Source organism: Podarcis erhardii, assembly GCF_964252035.2.
Source record: "Podarcis erhardii genome assembly, chromosome: 5".
In the NCBI taxonomy this organism is placed as follows: Eukaryota; Metazoa; Chordata; class Lepidosauria; order Squamata; family Lacertidae; genus Podarcis; species Podarcis erhardii.
In genome coordinates, this window is record NC_138509.1 from 35,951,009 (window position 1) to 35,978,256 (window position 27,248).

At 43.2% G+C, this 27,248-nt stretch overlaps 1 protein-coding gene and 1 long non-coding RNA gene across 3 annotated transcripts; both read left to right on the plus strand.

The window, feature by feature from the left end:
- The first annotated feature begins 3,072 nt into the window (after positions 1–3,072).
- On the plus strand, positions 3,073–23,498 carry FAS (Fas cell surface death receptor). Of its 2 annotated transcripts, XM_081861967.1 has the most exons (9): positions 3,073–3,223; positions 5,253–5,427; positions 6,122–6,262; positions 7,239–7,350; positions 8,829–8,893; positions 9,304–9,387; positions 10,348–10,403; positions 16,745–16,781; positions 22,391–23,498. In XM_081861967.1, exons 1-9 carry the CDS (start codon positions 3,164–3,166, stop codon positions 22,672–22,674), a joined length of 1,014 nt encoding a protein of 337 aa, XP_081718093.1. In that variant the 5' UTR covers positions 3,073–3,163; the 3' UTR covers positions 22,675–23,498. The 2 variants fall into 2 exon arrangements, with proteins under 2 accessions (XP_081718093.1, XP_081718094.1); XM_081861968.1 differs by lacking the exon at positions 9,304–9,387.
- LOC309341993 lies at positions 11,226–16,736 on the plus strand. Its single transcript, XR_014156642.1, has 3 exons — positions 11,226–11,402; positions 11,732–12,106; positions 15,973–16,736. It is a non-coding gene; the product is annotated as an uncharacterized lncRNA (long non-coding RNA).
- Positions 23,499–27,248: the final 3,750 nt, after the last annotated feature.

Sequence of the window (27,248 nt, forward strand, 5' to 3'; positions counted from 1 at the left end):
GCTCAGAAGTCGGTCATCTGCTTTGCGTGCAGGAAGCCCCATGTTAAATCTCCAAGTAGGGTGGGGAGAGCCCCTCTGCCTGACACCCTAAAGGGTCACTGCCCATCACTGTAGACAACAATGAGCTAGATAGGCCAGTAGTCTGACTCCGTACAAGGCAGGGTCCTATGTTCCTAAATGTCCTCTTATTATATCCCTCTACTTTATCTTATCTATTTATTTCATAAACTTTATACCTCCTGATTGATTGAAAGAAAGAAAGAAAAAAACACCTCAAAGTGGTTTACAAAAAAAGATAAAACAATAAAATTATCACTAGGAAAAATTAACACCTCCTGACTGATAGAAAGAAAGAAAGAACACCTCAAAGTGGTTTACAAAAAAAGATAAAACAATAACATTATCACTAGGAAAAATTAACAAGACTAATTTAAAATTTTCAGAATGCTAAAATAACAATAGACTAAGAACAGATGAAAACTGTTTGTGTTTTCTAATTATGTATGTCTTTCAGATCTCACATAAACCCTGTTTCAAAGCAGCTGCACTGGTTGCCAGTTTCTCCCAGGGTCCAATTCAAAGCTAACACTAGTGTTTAAAGCCCTAAATGACTGAGACTCCTGATAATACCCGATAAATCCCACTCCTTCCTTACAGACGCCCCTCAGATGCCAAGATCGGCATAGGGAGCCCTGCTGGTTGTTCCACAGCCCTCAGAAGCTCAGCATGATGGTGGCCAAGGACACAGCATTCTCTGGGGCAGCCCCTAAGTTGTGGAACTCCCTCTCCACAACAGTGCGTCTGGCATCTTCTTAAATAGCTCTCATTTTAAAAAAATACCTCTTTACCCTGCTTTCGACATTTGAGCTGTATATCTTCAAGATCCACCTTATTTCTGTGATTGTAATTTTTTTTAAAAAAAACTGTTTTGAACTATTGTGCTTTAATTCTTGTAATCTACCCTGGAGTTTAAGGATGAAGGGTGGGGAAATTAATGATGATGATGATGATGATGATGTTTCAAATAAGTAAATAAACAACATATAAAACATTACATTTCTGATAGAAAATTACCTCAGAACTGACAACGGTGTAATACAAAGCTCACACTAGGGAAAACCAGGAGGGGATTCTTTCTGTAAAGCTGAACATTCATGAGAGCCTTGTGGCTAAAATAAAGACTCTGAGATGGAAAGGCATTTACATTTAAGGCTAACGTTGCAGTGATTGGCTGTGAGCACACTAAGGCATCAAGCCAAATTGTTGTTGTTTTTCCAGTCTAAGGGAATGCTTGGGCTATTTGAGGGGAAATGCTGGTTCTACTGTGAACAATGCAATGACAATTTTCAACATATGGTTTTATGGCTAAAACAAGATACATAATAATATGTGAAACACATATTCCATTTAGTTTCTCTCCAGCTGCTGCAGTGTCATCATGAGCAGGAGTCTTTCGACCTAATCACCTACTACTTACCTCCCAAAGGAACCATTTAAGGGCAAAATGGTTTTTGTGGTTTCTCAACTGCACTGGCTGCTTGGGTACTCAAACTGAGTGGCTTCAGATTACAGGAAGAGATTGGAGCTGAAGCCCAGCTTACCTTACAGACTTTGGGTGGTGTCTAGGGCTGAGCAACGTCTGGTTTTCAGTGTTGTGATATATCACCAGCTAAACATTGCAATACAGTGGTACCTCAGGTTAAGTACTTAATTCGTTCCAGAGGTCTGTTCTTAACCTGAAACTGTTCTTAACCTGAAGCACCACTTTAGCTAATGGGGCCTCCTGCTGCTGCCGCGCCGCCGGAGCACAATTTCTGTTCTCATCCTGAAGCAAAGTTCTTAACCCGAGGTAATATTTCTGGGTTAGCAGAGTCTGTAACCTGAAGCATATGTAACTTGAAGTGTATGTAACCTGAGGTACCACTGTACTCCGATGTATCACAATATCTGAAATAAGGATGGAACTATATAGAGGTGAACTGGGTAATGTTCTGGCAACTGCTACTACCTAGGGCAGGCACCCCCAAACTCGGCCCTCCAGATGTTTTGGGACTACAATTCCCATCATCCCTGACCACTGGTCCTGTTAGCTAGGGATGATAGGAGTTGTAGTCCCAAAACATCTGGAGGGCCGAGTTTGGGGATGCCTGACTTAGGGGGCTAAAGCTGATACATTTTTACTTACCTTTAACATGTTGTTACAACTGTTATTTTATAGCACAGAGCAACTGGGGTGGCAGAAATCACGAGAGAAGCGATGACCGACTTCACAGTTTCCCCCACATCACAATATGGTTTATTTACACATGTATACAACCTGAGCCTGTGATGGAGGGGTACACAGCATTAACACCCCAAAAACTTCTCAGTTCTTGTTTCTCCCATAGCCACAACCTTAGAATCAAACAGTCACTAAACATCCTCTCAAATGTTGCTTTCTAGCTTGTGGCTTTACTTCTAAGTCACATCACTACAAACTCAACTTTCTGGATTTATCTGTTGAGGGAGAGCCCCCCACCCATTTGACGTCTTTCACCAAGCCTCTTAAGCCCCCTTAATGGCTCATCACCTTGGTTCTCACCTCATCAGAAGGCTGGCCTGGCTATTCCAATAATTTGAAGCCACCCCAAACACGCATAGGATCACAGGTTTGGAAGGGTATAAGGAATCATCCAGACTGACCACTCCCCCAAACTCATAACAATATTTTGCATTCTGAAGTGTGTGCTGCATCTGGAGCTGTACAAATTCTTATTCCTAAACAGGAAACCTTTGAGGGCCTTTGTACGCATTTGCAAGCTGGAGACACTATTTTGTGCACCTTGCGCACAGTGAAACCGCACGCCCAGAACAAAGGAGCTTTCAAAAAGCCTTGTTCTTTCTACCATAATCGTCACTTGTTTGACAGTTGAGGTGTCAGGACACCTAGTGGCAAAGACACAAGTAACAGCAAATGCTTTAAAGATTCCTTTGGCTCACTGCAAGAATGACATGACAAAGTCCGTTTGACTTGAGCTGTTCACAGAAGGTTGTTTCCTTATCGTGAAATAGCACAAGCTCTCCAAAGCAGAGTGTGTCACTGGCCCTTCAAGCCGTGTTTACATTGCTGACTATAAAGGGGAGGGAGTTTCTCAGAAGTACTCTCCTTTCATTTTCTTTTTACATGCGCCAGCGAAACAACATGGCCAAGAAACTTGTTCTCTGCCTCTTAACCCTATGTCTGGTAAGTAATTTTTTTCCCACATATCACCTGCCTGTAATCATTGAAATACCTGTTACTAGCCACAACATTCTTATTCAGAAGCATTCTGTCAGTCTGTTGTTTTGAGAGTTTTTGCCAACAGTTCTGAAGGAAGGCTGCATGAGAAACGGTAGTCAGAGAGTGGCAGGGTTTGAAACGGTATCCCAAATGGTTAGTTTAGTGTTTTGAACAGTGTGGTTAGCTGACCCAGAAACAGTTTGTTTCTTTCTTGTGTAGGGGAAAAGAATGTACTTTGAGAAGCTTGTACCTCAATAAAGATTATTAAAGCCTTTTTTAAAAAAACCACAAATTAAAAGCATTAATTCATAAACTATTGGACGCAGCCTGCACAGTAAATTCCTTTTCTTATCTGGCTATGCAACTATCACCAGCACAAAAAGGTGGTTTTTTCCTTCCCTCAAACGACTGGGTTAGGTAACTTAAAATCTTTGCATACTTCGTTCATTATAACACAATGCTGAGTTGTGTCAATAGGAAGTTAGTCATTGTTGTCAACCGGTCAGGACTTCAGCTTTCTTCCTGAATGTATTATTCACAAATATATTTCAGAGAAGCAACAAATCTCTCACTCTTAGCACAGTGCACTTTAATATCTATGGTTGACTGAGTTATTTTACTTTACAAATTAATCATAGGGAAGTCCCAAGAAAAACTTGAAGGAAAGAGGGAGATGATACGTGGTAACTGTCAAGTCTGGACATATACCGTTGAGCTCAAGTCAGTAAGAAAGTACCTATGAGTCATTAAGTGTTATTGTATTCATGTAATAGAATAATATAACAGAATTTTCCATCCTGTGGACCACCACCTCATGCTAGATATGGTATTTTTGTGTGCTCTGTTCTGTAGAAAAAGTCCCTGTCTTTAAAAAACAAACAAACAAAAAAACCCCCCAACAACTAGCGCATTAGGGACAAGATTCTAGATCTTCCTGTCAACTTTCTAGACACGTGGACACATTTCACTTGAGGAACCGTTTAAAGATGCAAATTTCTCATCTTTAGCAATTTGAAGGAGGGTAGTCTCAGCTGGACTTTATCATGTGAATTTGCCCTGAACATGATGAAGATCAGAAATTCTGTTGTTTCACTCACCTTAGTACAATGCAGCATATTATTATCAGTTTCTTATTATTGTAGTAAGCATTATGTAGTAGTTTTGCAACAGATAAGCTCAAAAGATAACAGAAACAGGAAATCTTGTTTTGGGGGAGATATGGAAGCATGTCAGGTGCACTCAATTTCTAACACTGTATCTGGCAGAATTTAAACTGCAGTGGCACAGAAGCTGCACTGATTGTGACAAGGACAGGCTGGAATGGAAATTCCTGGCTTCTTAACTGCATAATCAGGGATGATTGTAAAAGGTGCAGGATTCCTTTGCTTCCTTCACTACTCTGCTCAGGAGGGGAGAACTCCCTTGGTCATTGGTCATGTTGCCTGGGGCTGATGGGAGATAGATTTTTAATGAAATGGCAACATCAATGTGCAAAGCAAGGACACTCAATATGATACCAGACAGGTTACTATGATATAAAATAAAATTTAAGACACAGCATGCCCTTTAAAACACCAAAGGAGCCACAGCAGAGTGTACTCTGGTTTCCAGATGGGGAAGGGCCTGCAACATCCCAACAACTTCTTCTTCTATTTTTCCTCACAGAAAGGAAAACTTAAGCTATGCACTTGGGGTGCTTACATCTTCTTTGGGGTCACACCAGTAGCCAAGAGTGATTCTCAAAATTACCCACAAGGAAGCCTCCCCCCACAAACTCAGAACTTCCAATCCCTTCTGTGCAGCCTTCTGTCATCAGAGTATATATGCCTTTACTTGCTTTGTTCTTTATTTTCATATGAATAAAACTTGACAAGGAGCAATTTGGCTGTCTTTATTGCCTATCAGAATCCAAAGAGAACTACTGTCTTTTCGGAAAACGCCATAATGCATTGAAATGCAATATTTATATATTCTCTCTCTCTCCGTCATATAGGCATTTGATTTTATTACTCCTGGACCATTGCATGAGAATGTTTCTATGTCTATGGCGCCCAGAGCACATAAGAAACCTGGGCCAGTGAAAAGTATTTTTAAGCGGAATGTTATCGGGTGTCGGAATGATACACAATATCAGTTTCAAGATTTTTGCTGTGATAGTTGTAAGCCCGGTAGGTATGATTGTAAGATAACTGAGAAGCATTTCCATTTTCAATAGTGGAGAGCTGAAACACGGGTGCATTTTAGGAACATGCTCACCCCTATGGAACACTCAGCCTCCCCAGGCAGCTTTATACTTTGTTTTTGCATGAACCTGATTACAAGGCAGTAAATGTTAGAGGGAAATGAATTAGGTTCTCATTGCCAAGGCAACCAGACTGATGCTCCTTCTCTCTCTCTCATCCAGTTAGAGCAGAATACAGATGGGGAAACACATTGAAGCCCTGTGCAGGCATTCTAGTCCCCCATGAGGGAGTGGCTAGGGAAACCCAGCCAGATGGGTGGGGTATAAAACTATTATTATTATTATTATTATTATTATTATTATTATTATTACAGCCGAGATAAGTGTGCTAACTCTGGCCTCTGTTGCCATCACCATCACATTTCATGTGTCATTCTCATAAGGTTACTTAAAAGGAAAGCGTTTGAATATTACTCTGTCAAGCTCCACTTAAGTCACATTATTAAATAGTTTGGAAATGGATACCTATTTAACCTAATCACTATCTGGTTAGCATTGTTCCTGCAATGATTTGGCACTTAGGTGGTGCTGAACAAGACAAAGTGATTCAGGAAATCTGAGACATTCAAGTGAATCACACCATCTTAATGTTTAAACTGCTTTTTTCTTTTTTTTAATAGGTTCCTTTGCTAAACGGAAAGGTTGCACAAAGGACAATCCTACAACTTCTTGTGAAAAATGCATAGATGGGGAAGAGTATATGGATAACTACAATTATCTCTCCAAATGTCTGCGATGTGGTCACTGTGACACGCAGCATGGTATGTTCGCAGTCTAGAACTATTGGTTGTGATGTGTATCGCATTAGAGAGAAATGTTTTAAGTGCATGTCTTTGCAGAAAGCCTAGCATGTGCAACACAGAGAAAAGGCTTCTTGTCTCCCTACAAATGTTCCTCCGTATATGCATCAGATTGCATGCTGGGTAGGGTGGTGGTGGCAGCCATTGCACACACTGGCCTCTAGGGGATGGGAACCAAATAACAGAAGAGGACTCTTATTTATTAAAACAGCAAACATTATGTGCTGCTGTGGTGAAGACATGTAGACACATGGAACAAAATAGAACACAATGGGTGCAATATAGAAGTTATATCCTGATTTTCATCAACTGAAGACTCTTAAATATATGATCAAGCCTTTGGCTTTTCATTGAACTTCAAGAACACTTAGAATCACAGAGCTGAAGGGGCCTTGCCAATCATCTGTTTCTTTGCAGGGAATACAAGGCTACAGCAGCCCCTAACAGATGGCTGTCCAGCCTCTGCTTGAAGACCACCAGTACTTGGTTGCTTTGTTGACTTGTCCTTACCATTAAGAAGTGTCTCCTAATGTTTTCCAGAAAATCATTGGGCCGTAGGCCAGCATGCAGCTATTCCCTGCCATTTCCATGGAGGAACAGAAGCACGCATGCACATGAAAGATGGGAGGGTAGCAGCAAGTCTGATAAAGTCCACTGGTGTGAATGAAATTTAGCACACCTTGGTGGCATAACACACTAGGTAATGCAGTGTAAACAGAACATTAGAAACTGGGGAAGAAGTACTAGCATTATAACCAGGAAACCTAACACAACAATCCCAATGGACCTCTTTTTTGTGACAGTCCTTCAGGAATCAGCTTTGTTTCTCTTCAGATTCCAGTCCAATTCATCTGAGTCCTCAAAACCTGCCCACTATAAAAAAGAACCAGTTCCTATATATATATATAATTTAACAAAATGTTTCTATTTATTTTAGGTTTTGAAGTTGAAAAGAATTGTACCATCCACCAGAACATAAAATGTAGATGTAGGTCTGGCTACTTCTGCAATTCTTCTGAACCATGCCGCCACTGTTATCCATGTGATGAGTAAGTCTCCTGCACAGTTACTGACTAAAGGGCAATTTGAATGAAAAACAGGGACCGGAGACAGGATCTAAAGCATTTTTGAATTGTAGATCTTGCATTTGAACCTCTGAACCTGCTCCCAATATATGTGGTCTCGGAAATATACAGTATCCACCCCAAAGTTCTAAACACCTATTGCTTTGATGAGATAGGGTTGACTAGGGATGCATGAATCCTTTAAATTGAACAGAGTTTTGTATGAGATATTCCACGCAGTGCACATTTTGTACAGTTTACAACACTCTGCTCCTTAAATATGCATTTTTGTATGATTTTCTAGGCACTGCTCTTGAAACACACCTTTTGCACATCATATTTCCCCTTGCAAAATAGTTGTTTTTATGCATTTCCCCCATAAAATCTGCATTTTTGTATGCACTTCCCCATAAAAGATACAGATCCCCGAATTTGAAGAATGCACAACCATCAACCTCTAGGGAGCCACAGATTTTGCACCCCTGCTCTGTATTCATAGGAATGCAACCCTCGATGGTCTGATTTGAAACTTTGTCCAAATCACAGGCTACTCATTATGGACTACCATAAAATAAGTAAATCCAGAAGGAAGAGAATGCACAATAATTTTCAAACACTAGGTGGCATCTTTGCTCTTCTTCCATGTATTTCCAACCATTCTCTGGGTGTGTTTTGGAGTGGAGCATAATCTGAAGTACGATATACGATATCTTTATTGTCATTGTCCCATGCAGAACAATGAAATTGAAACCTAAGTACATCTCCCACCATTCCCCACCAGTTTGGCCAATGGTGAGGGATGATGTACAACCATGACCACACTTTCCAGCTTCTCCATAATGGACTCTAAGTTTCACCTAAACAGGGACCTGAACCTAGCCTAGAAAGCTACTGAGGAGTGCACGTGCTTATGCTTCAAAGTCGTTTTCTGGAGCAGAATGGAATAAGGGTGTGCATCATCAGCAATAAGTATTGGGCACTCCAGGCATGGTATATAAATACCAAGAGCCCACTCTTTTGCTTTTGCATAATCCAAGGATGGGGAAACAGTGGCTTTCCAGATGTTGGACTTCAACTCCCATCGTTCCTGGCTATTGTCTATGCTGGCAGGGGCTGATGGGAGTTGGAGTCCCGACAACAGCTGGACAGCTACTGATTCCATATCCTTGGCCTAGCCTGTGGAACAGTGCCTTCTATTTGTTTCACATAAGGCTCTAACTTCCAGCTCTGGCCATTGACTTCAGAGACTCTGAGCTAGAAAGTCAAAAGATCTAGATTGCAGCTTCTGGGGGGTCCAGCTTGACAATGTCATTGGAGGATACATTCCTCCAAAAGGAACTTCAAAATTCCTATATCATAATCAGAAACTCAAAAAGCAATAACTTGAGGAAATTGACTATTTTGCTCTGTTCCCTTGACAGATGACCTAATCTTTCCATTGTTTTCAAATAATTTATTCACAGGTGTAGAGGTGGTAAAATTCTAGAAAGTTGCACCCAAACCAATAACACCAGATGTGACAGAGCAGGTAACTGTTGGGATTTTTGACTTAGCTCTGAAATATACCTTAAACAAGGGAATGATTACAAGAGAAGTGTTGGCTTTCAGAGCACTCACCACTGAGCCTTGGGGTGGGTGGGAAGTGAAAGTTGGCATGGATTGACTCAAAAACTCAGCAACCACAGAGTGAAACAAACAGTTGTGTGAATGGGCTGTCAGTTGTTTTCAATCTGACTATATTTAAGGGGATGTTTGCATTTTGTACTGAGCGTGGTGGGCTGGATTTCATTTGTTCATTCTACCCATAAAATGGCTTTGTGTCAAAGCTGAGCCTCATGAAGCAGAGACCTGCCATGTGAGCCATATAAGTCTAAAATGCTTATTGGTGAAAAGTATCTGCATATTGTGTATGAAACTTTGCAATGTTCTACTTAACAGTGATTGCACAAGATAAAACAGTTGCACCCGTTGTAGTCAGCATAGTCGTTGTGGTGGTGATTGTCATTGGGGTAATATGGTATGGTAAGTTGATGCACCTTTAAACTACCTTATTTATGTTCTAAAATATTCCGCAACCTGCAATGCATGCTTGAGGGTTGTACTTAAGGCTTATGTAACATAGACATGGGTCTTTTCATGCCCAGCCACGTTTAAGAAAAGTTTGAGAGATTGTCTCAAGGTTCATGTGAACGTACTTCTACAGAACTAAGGTAGCAAGCCTAACCCCTCTTACCTGGGAGTAAGCACCATTAAATTTTACATGGTTTAATTCTGAGCTGGTATTCCCTCAATCTGTTTTTTTGTCCCCAGCTTTAATCCAAGAGTGGATGGGGCTAGCAGGAAATGTAGTCTTTGTACTTCAGGAAATGGGTTTCTAAACAACTTGTTTAATTGAGGTTTTAAACCCCTGATTAAACATACAGTCAGGAGGGGGTGCAAGAAGGAGGTTCTGTGTCACCTCACCTCCCACCCTGTCCCCCCATAACTACAGACCTCTGCAGCAATCAGGATCCAACCACCCACTCATCTGGTGAGCAGGGGGTTCAGTACTGCTCAATTTGGCTGCACGGACCTGTTCACCTGATGGAAGCAGGCTATTGGGAACAGCGCAGTGCAGGGCTGTTTGAAAGCCCTTTTGCAGACAGCCTCATGCTGTTGTTTTCAGGGGTTGCCTATCTCACCTTCTTTCCCCCTGTAATCCATCACTCCCCCTACCTTTTGACCATCTCAGATCACTGCAGGTGGGCCAACCCAACTCGAGACAATCTGGCACTGTCTCATCACAATCCAGCCCAAACCTTGATCCACCCAAATAAGCCCGATACAATTTGGGATATGGACTTTGGTCAAATCTGGTTCACAGCCCTGATGGGTACTTCTAGCCAGTGATGTAGAATTCTATGTCCCTTCCTATTGCTACTCCTGTTGTTTTATGAATGTAGTAAAACAAACAAACCATAGTTCTTTTCTGTGTGGCTGCAGTGCGTAAAAAGAAGAAAACCGCAGAGTACAATAACAAAGAGGAGCCAAATGGAATGGTGAGTATCCTTTCTTATTTTGAATACAGTGCATGACATTTACAATAAAATGGTATATAAATTTTATGAAATAAATATATAAACATAACCCAAGGAATATTGTAAGAAAGAAAACAGGGGACAATGTTTTTCCTTAGATGAAAAATAGTTTTGCTTATCTTTGTGCTGGCAATGATGAAATAGCCAGACCGGCCTAGACCAAAGTCAGAACCCTGGTTATATAGTAAATTCAAAGCACATTACAGCTGGCCACATAACAAAGTCCTTTGATCTAGATATGTGTATGTCTTTTTCACATTCTTATTTTAATTGAGTTTTATAGTTAGTTGCAAAAAATAAAATAAAATGTACATTGAGTTGCATATTGAAAACAAAAAAATAATGAACTGAACTGTGTCTTACTGTGTTTTAATTTATTGGAAGCCACACAGAGTGGGTGGGGTGACCCAGTCAGTTGGATGGCATTTAAATAAAATTATTATTATTATTATTATTATTATTATTATTATTATTATTATTATTATCGCTCCCCCCACTTTTACCCAACCTGAAGGCATAGTTCAGATCTAAATAATGATAGTAAAGTTCATACAAGCACTGAAATGGAGAGAGTCTGAAAGCTGCTGACGTCAATATAAAGGAAGATATTAACACAACCATATATTACATAATCTAGGGACGCAGGGGGCGCTGTGGTCTAAACCACAGAGCCTAGAGCTTGCTGATCAGAAGGTCAGCGGTTAGCTCCCATTGCTCAGTCCCAGCTCCTGTCAACCTAGCAGTTCGAAAGCACGTCAAAGTGCAAGTAGATAAATAGGTACCGCTCCGGCGGGAAGGTAAATGGCGTTTCCGTGAGCTGCTCCGGTTCGCCAGAAGCAGCTTAGTCATGCTGGCCACTTGTCCCGGAAGCTGTCTGCGGACAAGTGCTGGCTACCTCGGCCTATAGAGTGAGATGAGTGCACAACCCCAGAGTCGTCCATGACTGGACCTAATACAGTGGTGCCCCGCAACACGAACGCCTCGCAAGACGGAAAACCCGCTAAACGAAAGGGTTTTCCATTTTGGAGGCGCTTCGCAAAACAAATTTCCCTATAGGCTTGCTTCGCAAGACGAAATGTCTTGCGAGTTCCTACGGGTTTCCCCCCTTTTTTCCCCTTTTCCTAAGCCGCTAAGCCGCTTATCAGCTGATCCGCTAAAAGCCGCTAAACCGCTAATAGCGCTAATCCGCTAAGCTGTCAATGGGCTTGCTTCGCAAGACGAAAAAACCGCTATACGAAGAGCCTCACGGAACGGATTAATTTCGTCTTGCGAGGCACCACTGTAGTCAGGGGTACCTTTACCTTTACCTATATTACATAATACGGCAGGTACAGTTTGTCCTATAATAATCCTTGTTATTGGGCTCAATAAGCATGTGTGCCTTTTTGCAAACCTCATCACAAACTGACTATTAATCTAATCAGAAGATGGAACAATTTGATGGACCTCTGTGCATCATTTGGCCATAGATGTATTTAAACGCTTCTTTAGATCACATTGAAGTCAACGGTATTTAAATGCCATGAGTAACCTTGTGTTAGTTAGATGAGGGCTTGCCAATGTGGTGTTCCCCAGATGTTCCTGGACTACAATTCCCATCATCCCTGACCATTTTGTCGTGTTTGCTGGGGCTGAAAGGAGGGCACTACATTGGCTATTCCTGTGTTAGATGATGATGATAATAATAATAATAATAATAATAATAATAATAATAATAATAATAATTATTTATTATTTATACCCCGCCCATCTGGCTGGGCCTCCCCAGCCACTCTGGGCGGCTTCCATAGAAACAAAAAATACAGTAAAATCACACGTTAAAAACTTCCCTGAACAGGGCTGCCTTAAGATGTCTTCTGAATGTCAGGTAGTTGTTAATCGCTTTGACATCTGCTGGAAGGGCATTCCACAGGGCGGGCGCCACTACCGAGAAGGCCCTCTGCCTGGTTCCCTGTAGCTTTGCTTCTCGCAATGAGGGAACCGCCAGAAGGCCCTCGGCGCTGGACCTCAGCGTCCGGGCAGAATGATGGGGGTGGAGACGCTCCTTCAGGTATACTGGACCGAGGCCGTTTAGGGCTTTAAAGGTCAGCACCAACACTTTGAATTGTGCTCGGAAACGTACTGGGAGCCAATGTAGCTCGGCGGCCGCCCCCAGTCACCAGTCTAGCTGCCGCATTCTGGATTAGTTGTAGTTTCCGAGTCACCTTCAAAGGTAGCCCCACGTAGAGTGCATTGCAGTAGTCCAAGCGGGAGATAACCAGAGCATGCACCACTCTGGGGAGACAGTCCGCAGGCAGATAGGGTCTCAGCCTACGTACCAGATGGAGCTGGTAAACAGCTGCCCTAGACACAGATTTGACCTGTGCCTCCATGGACGGCTGTGAGTCCAAAATGACTCCCAGGCTGCGCACCTGGTCCTTCAGGGGCACAGTTACCCCATTCAGGACCAGGGAATCCTCCACACCTGCCCGCCTACTGTCCCCCCAAAACAGTACTTCTGTCTTGTCAGGATTCAACCTCAATCTGTTAGCCGCCATCCAACTGCCTCCAGACACTCACACTGCCTCCAGACTGCCTCCAACTGCCTCCAACTGCCTCCAGACACTCACACAGGACCTTCACTGCCTTCACTGGTTCTGATTTAAAAGAGAGGTAGAGCTGGGTATCATCCACATACTGATGAACACCCAGCCCAAACCTCCTGATGATCTCTCCCAGCGGCTGCATGTAAATGTTGAAAAGCATGGGGGAGAGGACAGAACCCTGAGGCACCCCACAAGTGAGAGCCCAGGGGTCTGAACACTCATCCCCCCCACTTTCTGAACACGGCCCAGGAGGAAGGAGCGGAACCACTGTATGACAGTGCCCCCAGCTCCCAGCCCCTCAAGACGGTCCAGAAGGATGTTATGGCCGATGGTATCAAACGCCGCTGAGAGATCCAGCAGAACTAGGAAACAACTCTCACCTTTGTCCCTAGCTCGCCGGAGATCATCAACCAGTGCGACCAAGGCAGTTTCAGTCCCATGATGAGGCCTGAATCCCGACTGGAAGGGACCCAAATGGTCTACTTCTTCCAGGCGTGCCTGGAGTTGTTTAGCCACCGCTCGCTCAATCACTTTGCCCAAGAATGGAAGATTTGAGACTGGGCGATAGTTGGCCATTGTGGCCGCATCTAAAGATGGTTTTTTAAGAAGCGGTTTAATAACCGCCTCTTTCAGCGGGTCTGGGAAGGCTCCCTCACGGAGGGAAGCATTCACCACCCTACGAAGCCCATCGCCCTGTCCTTCCCAGCTAGCTTTTATAAGCCAGGATGGGCAAGGATCCAGGAGACAGGTGGTTGGTTTCACTCGTCCAAGCAGCCTGTCCACATCCTCGGAGGTAACAAATTGGAATTGATCCCACACAACTTGACTAGACAGAACTCTAGCACTCTCCCGCCCTGGCCCTGTTCCCACGGTGGAGTCTACTTCTTCCCGAATCTGAGCGATTTTATCTGCAAAAAACTTTGCAAAATCATTGCAGGAGAACATGTGGCCCATACTGGGCCCTGATGTTGCAGGTGGTTCCGCTAAATTGTGAACCACCTGAAAAAGTCTCCTGCTGCTGTTTTCTGCAGATGCAATAGAGGCGGTGAAGAAATTCTTCTTCGCCATCGCTATCGCCACTTGGTAGGCTCGATGTTGAGCTCGGAATGAGTTTTCTGCCACCGGCGCTCTAGCCGTCTCAACGATTGTTTCATTGCCCTCAGATCCGTGGAAAACCACGGGGCTGTCCGGGCTCCATGCAATCGGAGAGGGCGCTTCGGAGCCAAACAGTCAATAGCCCTGGTTAGCTCCACATTCCAGCGGGCCACCAGGAAATCAGCTGAAAGGCCATCAACATGGGATAAAGCATCCCCTACCACTCTTTGGAAACCATTTGGATCCATTAAGTGGCAGGGGCGGACCACACAAATTGGTCCCACCTCCCTGCAGAGGGGATGGGTCGCAGAGAAGTCCAGTTGCACCAGGAAGTGATCTGACCATGGCACTTCTTTCGTTTCGCTTTTTACTTAGTGTCAGATCACCAACATCCATAGAGGTAAGCACTAGGTCCAAGGCATGTCCGCAGCTATGGGTTGGGCCAGACTTATTCAGGGACAGCCCCATGGAGGCCATGCTTTCCACGAAGTCCCGAGCGGCCCCTTGTAAGGCCGTGTCGGCATGGATGTTAAAATCCCCTAGGACGACCAAGCTAGGTGTCTCCAGGAGAACATCCGCCACGACCTGAAGCAGTTCGGGCAGGGAATCCTTGGTGCAGCGGGGAGGTCGGTACACCAAAAGGAATCCTGTACTGCCCCTATTGCCCAACTTCCAGAACATGCACTCGGAAAACTGGGTCTTCCCAATAGGACGCCTGGTGCAAACTAATGACTTCCTAAAAATCACTGCAGCCCCCCCTCCCCGCCCACATGACCTGGGTTGCTGTGCGTAAGAGAAACCTGGTGGGCAAGCAGCGGCAAGGACAGGCCCATCTGCTTCATCCAACCAAGTCTCTGTTACACATGCCAGGTCAAGTCCTCCTTCCATGATCAAGTCATGGATGGCAGTGGTCTTATGAATCATTGACCTGGCATTGCACAGCAGCACCTTCAGGTCATGTGGGTATCCCTTGGTGATTCTAGTATCCATCCGGTCAGGACCAGACCCGGAGGCAGGAATAGTCCTCAGACAACAACTAAACCTGCCTCCTCTGTAATGACATGGTCTAGTCTTAGCGTAACTCCTCCTCCTACCCGTGATCACTGAGATCGGTTGTCCCAGTGCATCCCCCCCCCCTGTGGAACATGCCCCAGCCATTTTGTGGGCTGGGGCCCACTCCCCGGCAGCCCTCACCCCTCCTCCTAAGAACAAAATAACACCTTAAATAAACAAACAAAACCAATAAAACAATACAAACAAAAAAATGTAAAAATTACAAAAACATCAAAATAATAAAAAAAATTCCCCAAGCCCAACCAAACATCCATCCCACCCCCACCCCCCACATACAAAAAATCCAAAAGAATTTTTTTAAAAAAACATTTTAAAAACACTCTGTGCTCCTCTGGCAGTAACAGCAATTGTCCTAGTGAGACCTGTCAGGCCCCGCCCTGGGCCAGGTGGTAAGTGGCAAGAGCAGGGCCCTCAGGCACTCACTCAGGGGAGTCCTCCTGGGCAGCGGCACCAAGCACCAAGCAGTCCTTGTGAGGCTTCAGCCCCCACCCCAGGCCAGATGGTAAGTGGCAGGAAGGAGCAGGGCCCTCAGGCACTCACTCAGGGGAGTCTTCCTGGGCAGCAGGCAGCAAGCACCAAGCAGTCCTTGTGAGGCTCCAGGCCCCACCCTGGGCCAGGTGGTAAGTGGCAGGAAGGAACAGGGCCCTCAGGCACTCACTCAGGGGAGTCCTCCTGGGCAGGGGCAGCAAGCACCAAGCAGTCCTTGTGAGGCTTCAGGCCCCGCCCTGGGCCAGGTGGTAAGTGGCAAGAGCAGGGCCCTCAGGCACTCAGGGGAGTCCTCCTGATGTATCAATAAGACACAAGGTGCTTGGTCTTGTGCCCCTGCTGTAAGGGGTCTTGCACCTGGACTAGGGGGTGGGGCCCAGACTCACCTTGAAGAGCTAAAAGAGGCCCCTGGGAGGCCACTGGGACATTGCTGGAACAATTCTTGGGTTGGGACAACTGGCTAAAATGTTTTAAAATGTTTTAAACAGTTCTAATTTTGGTTGCTCTGTTTCGTTTTTGTCAGGTTGGTGTTGGTTAAATGTTTAGTTCCCCCCGACCCAAATTAATTACATTAATTTGGGTTGGGGGGAATTCTTTCCAGTAGCACTGTTTATTGTTGTTGTAGTTAGTGGTTTCTATTGATTTATTGGTTTGTTGCTTGTATAGGATATTTTGTTTTTGACAGTGTTTGAAAAAATAAAAAATTCTGACCTCCTTTTTACTCTTTTGCCTAGTGTTCAGACCTTAGTTGGCACAAAGAGTCCTTAAGAAAGAGCACTTTGCAGAATGCTGTTTTTATTCTTAAAAAGTCTCCTCCAACCACGATCGACAGCTTTACACACATCAAACACAACCAGCTTTCTACCATCCAACCAACCCAACACCACACTAACATTGACCACTCTATATACACAAGTACAATTTGGTGAAAGGTTGCATGAGTCATTGTAGGCCGCTGACACATGCTGACTTAGTTCTTTTAGCATTAAAGAAACAGCGGCCAATTTTTAGCTGTAACAGTTTTTAATGTTCGATGTTTTTTTTTTTAATATATGTTGTAAGCTGCACTTAGAGGAAATGGAGCCTCTCCGTTATCCAGGTATGGAAATATATATATGATGATTTCATTGTTGTTGTTGTTGTTTATTGAATTTATATACTGCCCTATACCCGGAGGTCTCAGAGTGGTTCACAGAATAAAATCAAAATATAAAAGCACAAAATACATAATCAAAATAAAAACAACCCAATAACCCCCCCCAAAAAAACCCCACCACATTTTAAAAGGGCATAGGCATGTTGGCCTGTATACAGGGGTGGAGGAAGGGGGTGCTGTGCGGGCAGGATGCCCCGGGTGTCACCACTGAGGGGGTGTGACAAAACGCCGGGTGGCACTCACCGCGGGGCCTGCAGCATGCCCGAGCCAAGCATCTCTCCAGGGAGTGACACAGCAGCTTGGGCATCCGCTGGCTCTGTCTGTCCCAAACGGTCCGCCCGCTGCCTTCCTCCCAGCTGTAGGGCGACTATGTGGGAAGAGGCAGGCAGATTCCGGAGGCCTCACGGAGTGCTCTGGCCTGGCTCATCCTGTCTTGTGGGTGGCTGGCCTCGCCCCTGGGTGCAGGGCACACGCAGCCCCAGGTGCCCGATCGGCTTGCTCTGCCACTGCCTGTATAGCACAGATTTGGCCATGGTATCATCTTAGTTACAGCACAGACTTTTGCAGTATGCTCTACTTTTAGCAGAGTCTGGAAACTTCAGCTGGTTCCGAATGTGGCAGCTAAATTATAAACTGGAGCTGCCTTCTTAGGAGCATGTTAGGAACTGCACTGGTTTCCAATTGTTTCTGGACCTAATTCAAAGTGCTGCGGTGATCTTTAAACTCTTTATCATTTGGGACAAGTTTATCTGAAGGACCCCTTACAGGCAAACCTGCAATAAGGCCTCCTATGTGTTTCATCTACATTGTCAGGACTAGGTAGAGGACCTTATTGGTAGTCATCATTTATGGAACTCCAGAGAGAAGAGGAAAGCAGGGGCTCTCTAATGGTCTTCCACTATATGGATAAGACCATTCTTTTTGGAATTGGACAGTTCAGTGGTTGTCAGGGACTGGACTGAGGAGGAATGCTGGAGACCGCCTCCCTCTCCTTCTGAGAGAACCTTCCAGAGAAGAGGAAGACAGTATTGATTTACAACAGTGGTTTGCAGAAGGTCACGCTCAGAGATAGAAGAGGGACAAAGATGAGAAATAATGAGGAGGGGAGGAGCAGAGCCAGAGCAGCTGGCTGACACGTTATCATTAGAAAGCATTCCAGACCCACCTTCTCCCAGAACCCAGCGAGCAGTGAAAGTGGGAGAGAAGAAAGCTAAGAGGCAAATGGGACTTCTGGGTTGGCGCCTCCGGCAATGGCAGAGCTCCTCCAATCGGGAGGAACTTGCTCCGTGGAAAGCAGGGTCTGACCGCCACAGCGAAGGCAGAGATCCACTGAAATCACAGGCGGGAGAAGCTTGTGAACTTGGGATTCAACTGGCACCTCTTGCGCCTCCCCTACTCACGGGGAAACCCTGTTTTGGGGATCCGGAGTGATGTGGGGTGAGTGGCGCGGTGCTTCGAATTGACTGCTTCTTTCACGGAGTGAAGCCACATTGCTGTTGCCGGAGACCACTGACTTTTTCCTGTGAACAATTGGACTTTAAACAACAACCCGTGAGTAGAATGGAAAATTGGATCTTTAAATACCTTAATTTGGCACCAAAATGGGAAGGCTCTAAACAGGAAGTCCGCCTTCCTCTTTTGTAAATAGATTGAAGCAAAGACGTTACAAGCTAAAGTCTCGGAAAGCCTTTGGCAAAGGATTAAATTTCCATTGGTTAAAATTATCAAACCCCCCTTGGAAGCAGGAGAAGAGGGGGGAAATTTTGGACCTAGCGAGCCTGCAGGAGAGAGTGAAAAATCAAATTACCACTGCTCTGAACCTGGAAATGGGCTGCCAGAAAGAGTGATGTTTTGGGAGAGTTCATTGACTGTGAACAGAACGTATTTGACAGCTAGCTAAATAAGAGAAAGATACTGTTTCCATTGTCCTCTTCTGCGTTTAAAAAGGAGGAAAAGTAACTGAAAATTGAAACTATCTTTATTGCTTGAGTTGTGCTTGAAAGGATTGATACAAGTGGAGACTGTTTTCCTCTAGAGGGAGCTTTGAAACTGTTACAGGAGTCTAACTGGGGAATCTCCAGCTGCAAGATAAGAAATTGTGAGAACCAGGGATTGATCTTGGACCATTTAAAAATGTTGACAGGAGAAGCCATAGTGACTGCATTATGTAAGATAAGCTATTCACTGGAACAGCTTCATAAAAAGATGGAGATATGACTACTAAAATTGACAACTTGGGACAAAAAGCAATTAATTTGAGACAAAAAGTGAGCACCAACACAGAAATTATTCAGGACTTGGTACAGGAATCTACTTTGGCAGGACAAACTGTGGAGGAGAAGTAGAAAGCTGTTGTTGTCAAACCTAAAGTAACACAAGTGGGATCCTCAGCCTCACAGAAGCAAATTGAGGACTATAAATTGAGGCCTTTTATGATTGAATCTAGAAAAAGTCAGATTTTGAGGATCGGAGCCCGGCTTGGATTGGAGAAGGAAAGTTGGAAAGATCCCTCTATGCAGGGATTAACGGACTTTTGGGATATGGACTTGGGTCAGGAGGAGATTGAAGTTCTGGGGGCCTTTGGATTTGGAGGAAGCTTGAAACATGTCCTGAAAAACTTTATGGATCTTAACTTTAATTATGGAAATTTGGCTGACCTGTCGAGAAGGAATAAAAGCATTGTTAGGTTGGAGTCTCCCCGAGACCTGCTCTTTAGCATTAAAGAATATGAAGAAGATCTGCAGAAGGGACTTGGAAAAGAGTTAAGAACCTTGGACATAAGATCTCCAGGTTGATGGACTATATGGAATTGACAGAAAGGACTGGCAGAATCCGAGACCAGGGAGAAGAGATGGTGGGAAAAGATTGGGAAATTTAAAGTTTATTTATAGAAATACTGTAAAATTAATGAGTGATAGAAAAATGTTGGAATGAAATTTTATGGCCTTAGTAGAAATGTTATGAGTTAAGCATATACAAGTATTTTAGTTTTAATGGAAAATAAGGTTAAAAATATGTTAAGATATTTATAGTATGACAGAAAATAGAGAAAGATGGAAAGGATTTGCTGAAACAATTAATAGAAGTGGAATACAAAAAGGGAGGTGAAAGGAGGTCGATGAAACAAGGGAATGAAAAATAGAGCATGGGAAAGGTGTGATGTATGTTTTTAAATTGTTTTTGTTTTTGTTTTGTTTAGGGGTAGGGTTAGGGGTAGGGTTTTGTTTAGTTTAATGTGTTTAGTTAGGTTGTGTTTTGTATTGTTTATATTTTGTATGGTATTGTTTTTTTCTTTTGTTTTTCTCTTTTGTCTTTTCTTTCTTCTTTTCCTTTCATGTAAGCTTTAAAAGTAATAAATATCATTTTTTTAAAAAAGAAAGCTAAGAGGCAAATGGCCTTAAGCAGCCACCATAAAGGGTGTGGTGCTGTTGACGATTAAGAAGGGAAGGGGGGAGGAGATTATTTGGAGCAATGCCATTACCCCAAGAGGCAACATTTCTAAGCTTCTCTTTGTGAACAATGAATCAAAGACATTGGTAAGAACTTATTATCTATCTATTACTGGCAGTCTGTAGAAGGGGGAGAGATCGGATTCGCTGAAGCCTGATGGGTGGAGTGCAATAGGGCCAGCAATGGACCCTGTCTGGACTCTGTTGCCATCACATGATAGGAAGTGGCCCAATCTGGGAACTGGGGTAGCCAACAACATTTTTCCAACCGATCAGCACAAGTGCCAGGGCTGTTGATGCAGCACTGGCTTCCCTTCTCTATGAAGCCCACTCACTGTCGGCCAGGATTTAGTATTACATATTTAGATATGGATTCTAGTGAGACAGGTTTACATGTCTTGCTATTTTTTGGTCACTTGATTGCTTTCTTTTTCATTTGTAAAGCTGTCTAGGGAGCTTCTATGAAATTTTCTATAGGACCCTTGTCAGCTTTTCTCTCATCTCACTTTGATTAAATTAATAATAAAAGTCATGTAAAATTTTAATAAGTGAGCTAGATGTCGTATGGTAGACATATGTAACCATCTCCCTCCCCCTTCTTTCTTTCTTTCTTTCTTTCTTTCTTTCTTTGGGGGGGAGGGGATGAATAGCATTGCTGAATCAACCCAGGTTTTAGAAAGGTAGATGTTTGCTTTGAAAGCACACACTTCCGCAAGAGGGAAAAAATGTATCGCCTTGGAGAAAGCATTCTTGTTATAGGGACACTTTTAAGCAAGTGTAACTCACTATACGACATGGGTGGCACTGTGGTCTTAACCACAGAGCCCAGGGCTTGCCGCTGAGAAGGTTCGAATCCCCGCGATGGGATGAGCTCCCGTTGCTCGGTCCCTGCTCCTGCTAACCTAGCAGTTCGAAAGCACGTCTAAAGTGCAAGTAGATAAATAGATACCACTCTGGCAGGAAGGTAAACAGCATTTCCGTGTGCTGCTCTGGTTCGCCAGAAGCGGCTTAGTCATGCTGGCCACATGACCTGGAAGCTGTACGCCGGCTCCCTCGGCCAATAAAGCGAGATGAGCGCCGCAACTCCAGAGTCGTCCATGACTGGACCTAACATTCAGGGGTCCCTTTAACTTTAACTCACTACCAAGCTGTGTAAAAATGGAGGTGGAGCAGTCACATGAGAAGACAGTACCTCCTTGGAATGACATATTTATGGCTTTACATAGGCGTCATATATGTAAATGACAGTAAAATTGGGGAAAATATTAAACAGGCAACTCTCAATTTATGTGGGGGTTACATTCTGGGGATAGCATGTAAAGCCAAAATCAAGTATAGTCAAAACACATTAGGTTCAATGGCAGGTGGGATTGACAAAGTCTTTTCCCCCAGAACCTGCCCCCTTTCTCCCTACTTTTTTTTTCAAAAAAAGCAAACAAACAAACACAATTTTTTGGGTAAACACTTAAAGATGAATGAGTGCAAGTTAAATGTGCATAAGCTGCAAGTTACTTGTTTATGCAGATAATATGTTGTTGTGGGTTTAGGGGGTCAGTCTGAGTGTTACCCGAGTACCTTCTAATTCTCAGGTCCCCACACACAGTGAAGGCCAAAATCTGTTGCTGAACTCATTGGACAAGGTTCTTTGCAAGACAATGAGCTTCTCTGGCCAATTAAATCTTTTCAACAGCAACCCAAAAGAATGAGCTAGGTTGCAAGAACAAAAAATGTTGTGGTGCCCTCCTGACTAATGCACAAGCCTTTTTTCCACCCTCCTCACCTAGCTGCTATGTAGGAGAGAGATAGGGGGACAGTTGGGTGTGAGCTAAGCTAGAAGCAGGCTGGGAGCTGGAACATGCTTGCTCTGTGCTGGATCCAAATCTGTGATGAATGAAGAAGGAAGACCTTTGGGGTCAATAATGCTGTGAGCCCCTCCATATTATGACAAGGTTGTATATATGCATAAATAAAACCATATATCCTAAAGACACCTGACCTTCATTCCAGGGAAGCCAACCCTGGGAAGCACCTGGAACCCCTCGATTCTCTCTCTGCTTGGAGATTTGGATGGTGTGTAACATTTCCCCCATTTTCCCTTTCTAGATATTGATCTGCTCCCTCACATTCCTGTTATTGCAGAGGAGATGCGGCACTCGGAAGTCATGACTTTTGTTCGGAGACTGAATGTGACGTCCAATCGCATAGATGTGATCATGAAGGATAATCCAAACGATGGTGCTGAGCAGAAAATAAAGCTGTTGGAATGTTGGTACCAAGAACATGGGATGAAAGATGCTTATAAGACTTTGATCACCACACTGAGAGACCTTCGCTTTCGTGCCACTGCTGATAAGATTGAACAAAAAATAAATGGTGCAAGAAAATAGCAATCAGACTCCTTCCTGATCACTGGTTTATATACATTCAGTTGATCTTCTGCTCACCTCATGCTTTCGTTGGTGTCATCAAATAGCAGATTGGCTACAAAGTGTATGACTTCATTCTGTTCTCTTAATCCAGTGTTTCTCAATGAGGGGTGCATGAGGATCTAAAGGGAAGGAGGGTATGAGTGCTTCCATGATATTTAAATTCTTTAGAAGTTCAAATGAAATAAAGGAGCCTCGTTTGAAGAGGAGCATGAGATTTGTATAGCAGAGAAAAGGAGGCAGGGATTAAAAAAAGATTGAGTTAATTCTTCAATGAATGGGATCACACTAATTCAGGAAAACAAAGCAAATAATCATGAAATCTTTCTTCTTTTGCTGGCAGAAAAAGAAAATTGATTTGTCAACCCCAAATTCAAAATTCAGGAATATTTAGCACAGCTCTCTTTCTAAAGTGCTGAAACAATACTGCTTGCAGACCAGCACTGTTTATGTGTTTGTTTATCACTGCAAGAGAGTGGGTCTTTTCAGTGGTGGCACCCTGGCTGTGTAATGCCCTGCCCAGAGTGGCTTGGCTGGTTGGTACCTGCCTTGGAGTGAATTTAGTGCTAGTCAAAAACCTTAATATTATTTTCTAGGCCTTTTAATCTGTTTTAGCTTTAAGCTACTTTTGCTTTCTGTGACTGCGTTGATACTTATTTGTTTTTATTGTTATTGAATTTCACGTGGTTTTATTTCTCCTTGTAAGACACTCGAGAATGCTGTTGCAACCTATAAAATTGGTTCAGCCTGTAAATATGTAAATAAACAGTTTATTTAAGAAGGTATCACTATTCTCCAGTATTCTCTCCTCATGAAAAATCCCTATATAAATTGCCTGTGAAATTTCTTACCATTCAAAGAATATTATGATTTCTTCCAGCACCTTCATCTGAAACCCACATACAAATTTCTATATACCCATTCTGAACATCCTCCAAAGGCCAATTAGGCCTGGCAACAGAGATGTTTGAATGCAACTCACCCATTTTTACATGTTTGCAAATAAAAGCTGTGTGTGTGTGGTCTGTATTAGGACATGATGCAAGAACACTGTCGCTTTACTGCTTTACTTCCAAAATGGAAATTGCAACCCCCCAAGTATATTTTGCCCCATTAAGAGGAGAGCAAGCGAGAGATCTACATATATACATTTCTCCCCCTAACAGTGCAAATAGTACGTTTTACCCTAGTGTATGTGGGGCGCGGGTGGCACTGTGGGTTAAACCACAGAGCCTAGGACTTGCTGATCAGAAGGTCGGCGGTTCGAATCCCCGTGACGGGGTGAGCTCCCGTTGCTCAGTCCCTGCTCCTGCCAACCTAGCAGTTCGAAAGCACGTCAAAGTCCAAGTAGATAAATAGGTACCGCTCCAGCAGGAAGGTAAACGGCGTTTCCGTGAGCTGCTCTGGTTCACCAGAAGTGGCTTAGTCATGCTGGCCACATGACCCGGAAGCTGTACGCTGGCCCCCTCGGCCAGTAAAGCGAGATGAGCGCTGCAACCCCAGAGTTGGCCATGACTGGACCTAATGGTCAGGGGTCCCTTTACCTTTACCTTTATTCATTTTTGTACCCATTCTATGGCTGGAGAACTACAATGCAAAATTTGGAGAAGCATGAGTTTTGAGTGAGGACTGCATGTTTCAGAAAGCACAAATGCTAACTGAATTGAATTTCTCCCCCATCCCTACTATGGGGCCAAACAGAAGTTCCCTGCCATTGCTTTCTAGAAAGGGCCCTGCGGATGGGGGGTCTCTAACTCCCAAACTACAGGCTCTAAGACTGGATGTGTTGGGTCAAGCAGAAAAAAAGAAATGGGGGGAGGAGGAGAAAATGACTCAAATATTTCAGGAGCCAGACCAAGCTCTCCTGCTCACAAAGGAGACATGAAGCTGATGTAGATTATACCCTTTCCTTCCTAAAAGGTGCACAGACCTTGCATTTCCGTCTGGTGGCGAACTTTAGATAGAATGGAATTTCCCCAGCAGCTGTGGCTATTCAAACCTTTCTTCTCTTCCTCTTTTTTATTTTTATTTTAAGAAAAGCACCTCAGGAATGAGTCATTCTCTCCCAAGAGAAATGTGTAGGCGTGGCCTATATATTAAATGAGGGCTGTAACAGTGGTTTCAACCTTTTCTCCATAATTCAAGAGGCAAAAGTCATTCCAATTCTCCCCCCAAAAGTAAAAAACACCAGAAGGAGGAAGGAAGAGAAATTAAAACATTTGCACAAATAACAGCAATGCATGTGTTTATTAGGAGAAAATCACACATTGACAGGTCCTTCCATGGCTTTTGAGAGTATTCTCATTGAAACCAGCCGGGCTTACGTCTAAGCAGACCCCATCAGGGCAGTCTGTTATTCCACATGCCTTAAATCTGAACTCTTTTTCCATACTGGCTTCACTGACTGCCAATCTGTGGTCTCTGAGAGTACAGTGGTACCTTGGGTTACAGATGCTTCAGGTTACAGTTTCTTCAGGTTACAGAGTCCACTAACCCAGAAATAGTACTTCGGGTTAAGAATTTTGCTTCAGGATGAGAACAGAAATTGTGCAGCGGCAGCGGGAGGCCCCATTAGCTAAAGTGGTACCTCAGGTTAAGAACAGTTTCAGGTTAAGAACAGATCCAAGGTACCACTGTACTCCTGTTCTCCAAGTTAATGCAGTCCTCAGCAGGAAAAGAGGTTTCCTGAGCTGTTATGTGATACTTGTATGATGGGGAGAAAGTCAAACATCCTTAACATAATCAATCAACTGAATGTGTTTTCCCTTTGTGGAAGCATCCACCAGATGGCAGCATTCTAATAAGAAATAAATTCAGGAAGTCTTTTTTTTTTTCCCCAGTAAAGAAAACTGAGTTCCAATTTTTTAACATTTCTTTTTACTTTTTTTAAAAATGAGATTGAACCCCAAAATCCTTCCAGCACCCAATTCTTGTCTGCCAGTTACAGAACTATTGGTGTTGGAAGTCCTCTATGCTGACTGCCCTAAGATCTTCCAGAGCGTGGAGCCAAACAACCACTATTACAAAGAATGAGTCAGTCTGCAAGGCCTGCCATGGTGCTGGCAGCCGTTTCCCCCCGCCCAGGAGGGAAATGAATGAATTGGATTGCTAAAAACAAACAAAACTGCCAAATTCATTTTTGGAAATTACTGCCTTTCACACAGCCTGCCACAATTATTTTAGCATTATTAAAATATATATAGCTATAAAATGATCTGTGCAAGTTATGTTGCTCAAGTTTCAGTTACACTGAAACTTGCAGCTTTAACTAATTTATTGGTTAGGTTAATCTCTCTGAAATCTACCGGTGGACCATAAAAGTGCCCCAATTAATTGTCAAGCAGTTTTAAAAGAACTGCTTTTAATACAAATATTTATAAAAGCTGCAGGTGGCAAGCATTATTACTTTTTAAAGGCTCCCCCCCAATCTCTCCCACACAGGTGAGAATGACTGCAAGCTATGCCCATGTGATTACTTGACTTTTTCTTTTTTCTTTTTTAATGATATTTATTAACATTTCCAATAAAAACATACAAATACAAACAACAACAATAAGAACAAACACAAACAAAGGACAACAAGTATAATTTCAAACCTTATTTTCTCAACCTAATTTCCCCGACTTCCTCATACCTCCCCGTTTTGTATTCTAATTTCATTATCCAATCAGCAAATCCATTCCCTTATTTCCCAAAAGTTTTTATACTAATTCCATTCCTTTTCTTACTCCACATCTCTGAAAACCACATTGTTTTTAAACCCATATCAATCTAGCATTCATTAATCTTATAGTATTTATTAAGATAGTCCTTAAATTTCTTCCAATCTTCTTCCACTTTCTCTCAAGGCGTTACACGCCGTAAATTTCATACCAGTGGTCCACAACCTTTCCCAGTCAGCAAACATAATGTTATGACCAATATCTTGCGCCCACTTAATCATAGCTGATTTAACTATTTCATCCTGCGTGTTCCATTTCAGTAGCAAGTTATACATTTTTGACAAATTCTTAGTATTGAATTCTAGCAGTTCTGTTTCCAATTTGGATTTCTCCACCTGGAAGCCAATTTTCTTATCCATCTTGTAAACCTCCAGTATTTGGTAATAATGGAGCCAATCTCGCACTTTATCCTTTAATTTCTCAAAACTCTGCAGTTTTAAATTATTACCCTCCTGTTCTAAAATTTCCCAATATTTCGGCCATATAGACTCCATATTAAGCTTTTTCACTGCTTTTGCCTCCATTGGTGAGAGCCGATTACTTGACTTTTTCAACCCCAACCATGCCTACTCAGAATTAAAACGAACTTACTCCCAAGTGGCCATAGCATTGCAGCCGGCAGATTTTTAAATGCAAGAACAGCTCTACTTAAACTCTGCTGCTGCACACCTGTTGATTATAGTAAACTCCAAGATCATATTATCAAGAATGGAGGGAGCATATATTTTAAAATATGACAGGTTGATCCAAAATTGAAATTAGAACTTTTGTAGAAGCAGCAATGCAGACTTTTCTCTTCTTTGTATTACTGGA

Excerpts from the sequence above, each read along its gene's own strand:
- FAS (XM_081861967.1), top strand. The coding sequence starts at position 3,164 with ATGCGCCAGCGAAACAACATGGCCAAGAAACTTGTTCTCTGCCTCTTA. Across the intron at positions 5,428-6,121 it reads CTGTGATAGTTGTAAGCCCG|GTTCCTTTGCTAAACGGAAA; the intron begins GTAGGTATGATT and ends TTTTTTTAATAG. Across the intron at positions 9,388-10,347 it reads CATTGGGGTAATATGGTATG|TGCGTAAAAAGAAGAAAACC; the intron begins GTAAGTTGATGC and ends GTGTGGCTGCAG.